This window comes from Haliotis rubra, unplaced genomic scaffold (assembly GCF_003918875.1).
Source record: "Haliotis rubra isolate DU_JTF1 unplaced genomic scaffold, ASM391887v1 Scf38, whole genome shotgun sequence".
NCBI lineage: Eukaryota > Metazoa > Mollusca > Gastropoda > Lepetellida > Haliotidae > Haliotis > Haliotis rubra.
The window spans coordinates 2,155,068-2,167,400 of NW_025767057.1; the positions used below are offsets into that span (position 1 = coordinate 2,155,068).

The following is a 12,333-nucleotide window of genomic DNA, read 5'->3' on the forward strand; positions in this document are numbered from 1 at the left end:
CGAAACTAATACAATCAGCTTCACTTGGTCAAAATCCCGAACAGACTCCGAGTGTGTAGAGAGCGTGCTTAACTTTTCACTGAAAAATCAACCTTTCACAATGTCATTCGTCTCCGTTAGTCCGGACAGCCACTTCCCAATTCAAAATCTACCTTATGGTGTATTTTCTACTGCTGATAACGTAAGTATCGAATTTAAAACAGAAAAGAGATCGGCTAGCATATGACCTTGAACTCGCTGAGGCGATGGTATTTATAGCCAATCAAAATTCGCTATTGTACACGCCTTCAATCATAGTAAAACACCGGCAGCATGTGTTGTTAAATATGTTTTATGTCACGTGGCCATTCCAAACATCTGTGCCTGAATTCATTTTAAACTAAAATAGCAAATGAATCAAGACTTCAAAGTCCTGCTTATTAAATTATAGATTTGAACAGACATTCCAGGGTACTGTATGGGGCAGAGATGCCAACTCATACGATTTTATCGTAATCGTTACGAAAAAACAACACAAAATACGCGACTACGATAGTAGAAAAAATATACGATTTTTAAAAAAATACATTAAATTATCAATAGCATATGTACCATACACAATAATTTGCAACCACATTTTCTTCAGCATTAATTAATATGTGAATACTTACTACTGATTTAGGTGAGTACAATGTTAATAACAAGTTCTTAGAATATCTATATATTCTGTATTAAATATGTAGCAGGGTAAGGGGTGGTTTTGTTCAATGAAGACCAACGCCTGCTGGGGTGTGAGTTGTGACTTGTGCCACTACTTTATTTTTCAAACATATAGTTTGTTTTGTTTTCACCCTGTAACATAATAACAATAATCAATAAAACAGTCATATCACATCTGTACTAATATAGCAGATTACACATAAAAGTTACAATTACTGATAATAATCATATATACTACTCAAAACAAGTTAAGGTTCAAAACTTTTAATGGCCATAACTACAAATATAAATAACAGTAAAATGTAGCGATCATATAACAACTCGAGCCAACATTTCATGATAACCATAGCGGGAGACAAAAACAGCAGGAATGTCAGTTATGGCTGATCAATAAGGTCAAAGTGACCTACTGTCAGAAGTGAAAATTCAAACGCCAACACTGGACTAATAACGGATGTAACCACCTCAAGCAGTAAGACAAGCAGTACACCTCTGTCTCATACTGTTCACCAGACGTTGGAAGAAGACTTGAGGTATTGCCTGCCATTCTGCAATGCGATACTGGGCCAGTTCTACACGGTTGTTGGGAGGGCGTGGTTGTTACCACGAAGCCGACGCCCCAACTCGCCCCAAGCACGCTCCATAGGGGCTAAATCTGCTGAATATGCCGGGCATTCCATGTGCTGAACATTGTTCTGTCTACGGAAGTCCGTCACAACAAGGGCACGGTGTGGTCGGGCATTGCCACCTTCGAATATGGATCCGACGCCGATAACGTTGTAAACATTGCAAAACAAGGGGTCTGATAATCTCCTGTAGATAGCGCATTTCTTTCAGGGTACCATTAATGACAGAGAGGTGACCTTTGATGAAAGGAAAACGCACCCAAACCATGACACTTCGCCTCCAAATGGCAACGTTGGTTGACGTTAACGCCAGCAAACCTCCCTCCTGGACGCCGATACACACGAAGTTCTACCATCATTGAAATGTAGAGTAAACCTAGACTCGCCGGAGAAAAGAACTGATGCCCACTGAGCACGCGTAAGCCAACGAACATGGCGTTTACACCAGTCATGTCTTGCCATCATGTGTCGCTGAAGGAGCGGGTGGTCGTATTGCTGGTCACCGTGTCCGAAGATTGTTCCTCGTCAGTCGGTTCCTGACAGTCTGATCAGATACCAGGGTACTTGTGGCAGTTCTCAGCTGGTCACGGAATTGTCTGGCAGCTACTCTGCATTGTGGGAGAGCCATATTTGTCGGGTGTCGGTCTTCTCTAGGAGTTGTTGATGGAGGCCTGCCAGAATGTGGTCGATTAGTCAGCATTCCAGTGAAACGAAACCGGTGCCATAACCTTCCAATGACACTCTGACTCACATTTAGCCTCTGAGCCACACTGCGTTGAGGTTCGCCATCTTGAAGCCACGCAAGAGCTCTTCCTCTGTCTGTCATGCTCAGTTGACCTTGCTATTGTTGAATTTCAAGTGACAATAACAAAGTTTAAAATTACAAGTTTTATAGGGAAAATAAGCATGCACAGCACTAATCCCACGAAGAACATGTGCACATGTTGTTCATGATGAAACATCATCTTTCACACACACAGTGGTGGCGCTTCTATGAAGCACTCGATGTTTCAATTTGTTCATTTTTAAACGCCCTACCACATGATGACTATTGGCACCTGGTTATCTGCAGCCTTTATCCAGGTTCTGCAATGGTTTTGAATAAACTACCATATACGGAATGTAAAATTGTATTTATACATAATGCAACCAGCCTCATCAATAACATTACATGATGACATCGCATGACCCTTAACTTGTTTTGAGTAGTATATACCTATCACAATATATTCATTGTAATACAAATTACTTGAACTGCATCAATTCCAAGAAAGTAATCAACATAAGTAATAAACACATGCAGTTCACAAAAAGGTATTATATGGATTAATTGCAGCAGCAAAATATTACAATATCAAGGGAACACATAGGGAACACATATCTGTGGCAATGATATATACATGAAATATAAACACATTAAAAGGATAAAATACCTACCAAATATATGGTACTCAGGTGCTATTACATTGTCCACCTTAGTGAAACAGCATGTCCATCTATAAGTGATATAACACACAATTAAGTATATTATGCTAACCTATTAATATATCATAATGAAACATATATCACTCTTTAAAACAAACCTACTTAATAAACATATACATATACCTTACAGCAGAACATTATGTGTACTGTGATATTCTTATAAATATATACAATGAACAATTGTTAAATAATACGATATCTCAAGTGGCACAGACATTACATGTACCATCAAGTAGACAACATGGCCGACAAAGATGGCCGCTAAGCAGGTACACATGCTTGTGTGTCACCTGACTTCATAAAAGATTACAATTATTACTAATAAACTTATAATGAAAATGCTGATGCAGTAAACATGAAAATCAAGCCTATCAACACACAATATTTGACTTACAATATATTCATACCTTCACATCACACATTTAATATTGTAACCTAAGCAAGAATAATGTTTGTGATATAACTATAGTTAACAAATATTACATCCTACATAATATGTTTATAATTAAGTTAACTAACCTTAGACAGAGTGAAGTTGTAGACCAAAGAGAAGAAATCCGACGTCTGTCAAAAATATCACGTACGTCATATGTAAGATGCTTCTCGTGCGGCTGTATGTGGTAGACTGACTAAAATGTGCTGATGTTTGTAAAGAAGAAATCATACAACATAAAACTGACCAATCAGAGATCAAGGAATAGCTTGCCCTCTGAGTTAAGAACAAAAGAACACCCTGCTCTCCCACAATAATACAATAGGAGCCCAGGTCCAGCTTGGGGTAATCAAGCTGGAGACAAATACCAAACATACTCTAAGAAAAACCTAATCCAATAAAACTACCACAACCAAACTGTTTAAAAATGTATTTACACAAATAAATAAATAAAATGTAAAATATGACACTGCCACAAATATGCAATGCCGTCCGGTAATTCCGTGCACCTATTAAGCACATCGATTGCAACACGGCAACTAACGTCTCTTATTTTTTGTGGTTTACGTGACTAAACATGCTGTTATGCATCATATTTACCTAGAAATATACCCTTGTGTCATGTAAGTTCGATCACTTAAGAACTGTCGCTGAATTTTCAAAGTTATATTCATATGATCTTATTTTCAAATCTTTTACCTCTAAATTTGTTTATTTATGTCAAACATTTCCAAAATGCAGGTATTTTTACTGCTTTTCACAATCGCGGCATGGCCGCCCTCTCACTGTCAACACAAGTGACCCAGAAAGCTATGTCACACAAGTTCGATCATATGATTGCCTGGCTTGTCGCGTAAACAGGATGACTTGTGTGGACGATCTCTTGTGTCAAATTCAGAGTTAGAGCAGTCCCAAGTAATTTTATGGTATTAATGTCCATGAAACGTTCATTTTATGTTTCAATACTTCTAAAAACGATGAAAAGTAAAAAATATTCAGCTTATATAGAAGTATTATGCAGGGAATTATTCTTCAGGCTCATCATGACAGGCATCAAACCTCAGAATGTTGACAAACACCACAAACTGGTTTGCAGAATCATAAATGTGTTCTGTGCTGACATGTAGGGTGGGTACATTGTGCCCAGGTTGTATTTATCAATGCGGCAATAGCTCGAACATCATCAGGTACAAATTGACGGAAATTCTCAAAAAGCATTAAGTTTTCTATAAGAAATGGCCCTTACTTGTTTCCAAAGTTTTAAATTTTGACAAGGATATCACGTGTCTGGTTATGTCACAATTAGACCAGCAACGTAAACAAACAGAAGACAGGTGTGCTGTCAATTTACAACGTGTGAAATAAATACTGTTTACATTTTATTTGATAAAGTTACATTATTGATCTAGGGTTAAAAAGTAGTTGTTTGCTGAATATGAGCTATAACTTACGTTTGGTAACTTGACACGAAACATTTTCCGGTCCAAACAAATGCATATGGACCCGTTTTTTTGTAAATATCTCTTCATCCAATGACCCAATCGATCTCAAACTGTGCAAGTGGATGTTTTGTCAGACAACCTAATCACATTGTAAATCACCGATTTTATGCATTTGTATGAAAGAATCTGTCTATGTAACTGCCAACAAAATAAACAGCAGAACGCAGATGGCTTGCAGAGGGAGGGAGCTAATGACCTGTAACAGCGGCAGTGTTGGGTCATAAAGGTAAATGCACGTGCAGTTCATGATAGTTACCTGTGCACTGCACAGTGATAGACTGTTTGGATCATTCACATTGACTACTTCTAGCTGTCATCATGAAAGCTTATTCAGATGATGCTAAACGTTTAATTAGAAATGTGTTGAATTTTTTTTGGAAAAGAGAGCAAACGTAGCAAACCAATTTATAAGGTGTCGGATTACATGAAACGTACAACTTTTGCTCTTGGCATGAAAAAGAACATCGTGCTAAAAATTGTGAAAAATAAACCAACAACCAATAAACAAAACCTTGTACAAAAAGGTAGGCATCCAAAGTTAGATTCTTTTGACATCAGGGTCATCAGCATAGCTGACCTACATTGACGAACGTTGACCTTTATGACCCAACACTGCCGCTGTTACAGGTCATTGGCTCCCTCCCTCTGCAAGCCGTCTGCATTCTGCTGTTTATTTTGTTGACAGTTACATAGACAGATTCTTTCATACAAATGCATAAAATCGGTGATTTACAATGTGATTAGGTTGTCTGACATCCACTTGCACAGTTTGAGATCGATTGGGTCATTGGATGAAGAGATATTTACAAAAATGCATTTGATGCCAAACTATACCATTCAACATGGGCGATCGAAGTTACATGTCGATCGAACTTGTATGACTTGACGATAAGTTTTATTGACGACTATAAGATTCTAACGTTGCATTATGTCATACAGCTGACCTTACCGGCATTCTGAAGACATCGCTTGCTGTCCGGTAATTCTGCGCAGCAACTGATGCGCATAACATCCAGCTGGAGATCCGAAGTATGGAAGCATATTAGGGCCAGATTATTTTCAAAAATCATTTCATAAATGTAAGGAAGAGTGTTTCATATTAAATCCAATTATGAATTATGTAGAAAATGGTTTAAAAATCTGAAGAAAACAAATTTTCATAAAACTGTCAATTTATCTGTCAATTACTATTATTTACTTACCTTTAGTGATTAAAAGCCAGTCCCTTGTAGAAATGTCCCGATTTCAAGCGTAAATGTGGTAGCAGACGATGTTTACCTTCGATACGGAAGTACGCTATTGCAGCTGCGCAGAATTACCGGACACACAGAATTACCGGACTCGCTTGACAATTCTTTGGAAAGGTGAATACTAATTTTTTCCCCAAAATACTAGTTTTTTGCATCAGTTTTTGGCCATAATACGAATTGGGCTGAATTAGGGTTGGCATCTCTGTAATGGGATCCCATTTATTCAGTTTAGGGTGAGATATCAGGTTGACATGTTAACAATTGAGGTAGATGTTGCCTGTAATATATGCTGACAGACTTAAAGACCTGTATAATCCTCAGATGTTTGTACAATATGGCAGTGTGTCCTCATTAAACAAATTTGTTCAGTATAGTTCGGTTTCTAATCTTAGCTGATGTGTTTCAAGTCAAGTTGGATTGAGCACAGAAAAAGCTTCGTACCAGCTTGAAAACAAGTTTGCACCCATCACTATCAGGACACTTGCACCCACAAGAGCACGTACAGAGGTTGCATAGGTCTTTTTTCCAGGAATCTGTGTGGAAACTTAAGAACAGGTTGTGCAACAAATGAAACAAAATGTTTTCAATACTTTAACAATTTTATTCAAAAATACTTGAACAACTTTTTTTGTTTCTAATATGTGGATATACTTATGTTAGTAACATAGTTTACACCACCTAAGCCATTTTTATCCAATTAAGTGAAATTGAAAAGCCATTTCCATCACCATGGCATATTACTAACTGACTTGCCTGTGAGGTGACTGTCAACCCCAGAAGTCTAGATAAGCTGCATATCTGCGTAAATACTCATTGACATTTCCAAAATACGCGCTGAAATATATCTGTAGTGTCCCAAATACGCAAAGGAAATTACAGAAACGTTTTGGTTATGATGACTTGCGTACCCTGATTTACCGGTAAGAAACAGATGCGTAACAGAAAGTAGCTAACTGTCAAATGTTACGAGACCGGGTAGATTATCACGCCAACATGTTTGCATTTCAATGTGGTCACTGCACAAGTCAAATAATAAAGTAACTTAAAACGTCACTTTTTTTAAATTTCTCTTTAAACAATGACCAGGTTAATGTCTGAAGTACAAACAATTAGCTATGGTTATCTTTTTTAACATGTTAAAATTACTGACATAGAAAATACCCAACTTTTTAAAAAAAAGGTGGGTGTCGGAAAATTTAAGTACCCACTGAAGATCAGTAGTACCCATTTGTAAAAGACACCATGGGTACAATACCCAGATTGGAAAATGCTTATCTAGAGCTCTGTAACCCACTTCCTTGAACTTGCTAACTCTACTCTTTGATGAAATTATTCATCACCACACTGCTATTTAAGAAATACAGTACGCTCTACCACCATGTATAGTGTAATAAAGCACACGTTCGCCCTGAACTATTATAACGTTAAAGCCCTCAGACGCAAGCGTCCTCGTGCTTAACTATAATAGTTCAGGGTGAAAGTGTGCTTTATTACACTATACATGGTGGTAGGGCAAACTGTATTTCTTTTTATACTGGCAAACAAGGATAAGTTGAGCACCATATTAGCATGTATGAGTGCCACCCACTAGCGCTTGCCATTGCTAGCAAAGGGGCCCCAGGTTGTCCATGATCAAGTGTAGTGTGACTTGCTACACCGACGTGAGAGTCTTATGAGCATGGCGTGTACAGCTACGCACGGAATCAATTTCATCGGTATGCAATGCACCTGCACTAGCCTACATCTGCTCTACCTTTCACAAACCAAATGGGTTTGCTCATTGCCGTGCACCGCCTACTTCTCGTAAACGTGCTGTCTGCGCTGGTCCAACTTATCTTTGTTTGCCAGTGAGATGCCAAATTTAATACTTTCTAAGGATAATTAAGATTAATCTAAGGCAAAAAACAAACAACGGTGTCATTGTCCTAAATTAAGAATCCTCGCTCTGGGCTAACTGACGCGTTGTTCTATTAGGGCTGGGACGATTCACCGATTCACCGATACATCACGATACATTCTAGTTTGATACAGATATCGTATCGTCCACTGGTGTATCGATACAAAACGATGCACAACTGTTTTTTTTCAAAACAGTATTATATCAAACATGTTAAAATACTTATGTAGAGAAAAATACGCAACTATGATAGAGTTACTTGTTTATTACAATAGTGTTATCGTATACACAAATACCTTGAAATAAATCTTTTTAAATCTTAATACCGTGGCATTCTTTCAAGGTGTATGTATCGTGATACGTATTGTATCGCAGGTAAAATATCGCGATACTTATCGTATCGTCACATAGTGTATCGTCCCAGCCCTATGTTCTATTGACGTGTCTGCCCCCTAACGTTAAGACTAACGTCCTTAGAAAAACAAATGATAAACAGTTTGATGACAGCTTACGTTCGGGTTAAATATCTTCTCTAAATTATTTTAATTGCATCTGTGATTAACGTAAGTCATATGGGGCAATATGAACGTCGCATTTCTACTACCAACGTAAATTTAGATCAGTACATCCAGAGGAAGCTGACTAGTGACGCAACATTCCACGGATGTATTGTGGGAATGTAAACATTATAAATGTTGCCGTATCGCTGTCAAATTGTCGAACTGAGATATTTTATCCATCGGAAAACATAAACGTAATGTTTCCACCAGTGATGTTAGCTGTATGAAGCAACTGCAAACCCAAAAAACATAATGCAACGGAGTAGTTTACTGTAGGAGGCTGTACGAGGCGATGACAACCGACATGCATCGTGACGTCGGTTACATCGTGACATAATGCTTGTCATAAGAGGGATCGGATTGTCAGGCTCGCTGACTTGGTTGACACGTCATTGTATCCCAAATGCATAGATGGATGCTCATGCTACTGATCACTGGATTGTCTGGTCTAGACTCAATTATTTACAGACCGCCTCCATATAGCTGGAATATTGCTGAGTGCGGCATAAAACTAAACTCACTCACTCATTATTTCCAATTTAGAATGGACCAGACATGCCAGTTTAGATCAAATTGGTCTCCAAACACCTTGTGAGGCTACCAAGATGAAAATCACAGATATCCTATTCTGACATGTTTGTATATGTCTGTGTACAAACAGTAGGGTCAGCGAGTTCTAGGTTAGACTGGTTTGCATACACTGGAGCAGTCACGCGCATTTTGTGGAGGAGGCGAAGTGGAGTGTACCAGTCTAGTGTTATTTGGCAATACGTGGTCAGTTATCAGCTAATCAGAATCAAGTATCATGTACACAGCCATGCTAGAATGGCATTTTAGAAACTGGTGAGGAACAGTAAAGGCAAGATACTTTATGGATGACGACATCTTTATTCTATTAGGAGACAATGTTTCTGTAGATCTAGATCCTCATACCATTGTTAAGCAAGAATGAAGTATTCTTCATAAATTATCATCCTTAAATTATCTTGCGTGTTTTGTTTTTCTTCATTGTTGCGTCATAGCTGTGACCGTGTATGGTGGACACAGACCTTTACTTTTTGTATTTTGGATGTGTTCCAGCCACGCAACAGAATTGGAGTTGCCATTGGTGACCAGATATTAGACCTGAGTCAAGTGAAACATTTCTTTGATGGAGCAGAACTGAAGTCTCATCAGGCTGTCTTTGATGAGGTAAGATTAATACTGATGACTTGCTAAGTGTGAAACTTTAAAAAAAGTGTTAAGCTGACCCTGATCATTTCCCCAGATCTGTATCATGGCTAGACACAGCCTCATTAGTCCAAGTCCACTGAAAAGTTAGCTCTAGTCGCCCCCAAATTTGGTTGTTTTAGTTTTACAGTGATGTGAACAGTTAGCTCTAGTCACCCCCAAATTTGATTTTAGTTCAACAGTGATGTGAAAAGTTAGCTCTAGTCTCCCCCAAATTTGGTTGTTTTAGTTTAACAGTGATGTGAAAAGTTAGCTCTAGTCACCCCCAAATTTGGTTGTTTTAGTTTAACAGTGATGTGACAATTGGTGTCTATATTTCTGTAATTTCTAGGTTTATGCTAATTGGTTGTAGTACATTAAGTGAAATGTGTCATGGGTTTTTCCAGGGTTAACCATAACCTTTGATTTAATTTTTTAATTTTTTTACAGCCTACTCTGAACAGTTTTATGGCCTTGGGTCGACCAGCATGGCAGGAAGCAAGAGGGGTCCTACAGAAGATTCTGTCCGTGTCTGAAGGCATGTTGCGTGACGATGCTGAACTCAGGGCAAAGTAAGGGTTTGTCCATGATTTTCAGTTTTAAAGTCATTACAGAAATCAACCTGGTGGAAATCTCTGTAGTATTGTAAGAGTTTGACATTATAAGTCGCTACAGATTTAGGGGAGATTCTTGATGCAGCAGTTTTGTAGCTCAACATAATATATCTAAAATAACCTAATTACCTAAATACAAAACCAACTGGCTAAGTTTTGATTCAGTTTGCAAGAATAACGATTTGATTGAAACTTTGGACAGGTTATGATGACTATTGAACAAATTGATGAGATCCCTTTAAAATTCTGTACAGACCTTAGTCAAGATTGGCAATTTTTTAACTAGACTGGCATTGATTCTAACAATGATTCTTTTTCATAAGAGATCCTCCTTGGGGTACTTATAGGCATTTAAATGTCCATTATAAATTCCTACGACAGTTGTAACTTGAATGAAATATTTACAAAACAAAAAACTACATTTTTGTCTTATTGGACCACCCCCACCGAGCCCAGAATGGATGTGTCTGCCAAGAACAGGTAACTCTAGGCGCTCTCCTCGTACCTCACTTTCCATGCTGTCGTTCTTCTGCGAAGACATGCGCGTGTTCCATTAGCTTGCTACAAGTTGAATTCCTAAGATGAGTGGTTCCGTCTCCAATACTGCATGGGTGGTTACTTACTGTTTTATAGTATGGGCGGTAAATTTAGTCAGTTCTCGTGAATTTTCATTCATCTTTGTTGTAACTTTCCTTGCCAGTCCCGTCTTCTGGCCATGTGGCTAGCAAGATAACAACCGCTATTACTCTCATTTGTGCATAGGTTTTTAGCTGTGGCTTTTTCTATCTATGTGTTTGTGGGTTACCGTTTATTTTGTGAAGGTTGCTTCCCAATTTTTGTATAATTGTCATATGCGTGTCATACGTTGCTCTCATGCAAATATTTTACGTATGCTTCCAAGTTTTATATAACTTTTATTGGAATTATGGGCATTGCATACTACGTTCTTTAGCTACTTGAATGCCATATAGTTTTTACTTTATCGCCCATGCGTATTGCTGCTTCATGTTTTTAGTGTTAACACTTAAACATTTTAGTATCTGTGATCTCTTCACCTTTTGCAGTTTAAAAACTGCAGTTCTGTGCTCCCACCTTAGGATCCCCACCAGGCTTGCCTGAGATGTTTGGTAGAAGAGGGGCATGACGATCAGCAATGCTCCATATGTCTGGGATTCACTCCCAAGGCACGCCGACTATATGTTCAACTCAAAGCTACACAGGGCTGAGGGCGACATTTGGGCACAAGATCCCCATCAAAAAAGCATTCTAAGAAGAAGGCGGGAAGAAGGCTAAATTTTCTAATGAATCTGTCCCCTTTAGTCTTGCTTTACCTCCCCCCACACCTTCTGCTTCTGCTGTTGTTCCGCCTACATTAACATTTGATGAAATATCTTCCTTTTCCCAGCAGCAGATGTGTCGGTCAAGTCGTTGATCCATGGTGTGGTGTTCGAACTCTGATAGGAGCTCGGTACCAAGTCTGGAGCACATGACAGATCCGGTGCATCTGTGGGGGGTGGTCCCGGCCCGAGCTTCAGCTCTGGGATCGGCCATACCTCCGGGGATAGATCGGACCCAAGCCTTAGCTCTGGTACAGGTCGTCCCTTGGGCCCTGTCCCCAACCCGAGCCTCGGCTCCGATGCGGTGCAGGCTCCCGGTTCCGGTGACTCAGCCGAGAGGCTACCATGAGCACCGGGGCTTGCCCTCCTCGCGTCTCGCTGTATGCCAGCCTTGGGTACTTCCATTTCAGTGGATGCTTCCCTGTCGTCTTGGCGCTACGGCTCAATCTCGAACCGGGGATTTGATGATCCGGACCATATGTCTCTGTCAGATCCTCTGAGTCCTCTGTATTCAACCTCGGGTATTCGCTCTTAGTCAGCTCTCAATCACGAGAGTTTGGCTCATGAGCCTCGGGATGAGGAAGATATGGAAGAGGATGGAGTGACGCCGGGGATGAGGTTAAGACCTCTTTCGTTCAGCCCTGAGGGAAGTGAGTGAAAGGATCGCAGCGTTTCTCCCTCTCCCTGAGCCGGGGCCTGACCCTGCGAAATTTCGTCTGCC

General features: G+C 39.4%; 1 protein-coding gene across 1 annotated transcript in view; it reads left to right on the top strand.

Moving 5' to 3' along the window:
- The first annotated feature begins 24 nt into the window (after positions 1-24).
- Positions 25-12,333, top strand: part of LOC124286275 (fumarylacetoacetase-like) — a 33,941-nt gene continuing 21,632 nt past the window's right edge. Inside the window, 3 exon segments of the mRNA XM_046722633.1 lie at positions 25-181; positions 9,533-9,643; positions 10,112-10,233. Coding sequence (XP_046578589.1) covers positions 101-181; positions 9,533-9,643; positions 10,112-10,233 — 314 coding nt within the window. The 5' untranslated portion in view covers positions 25-100.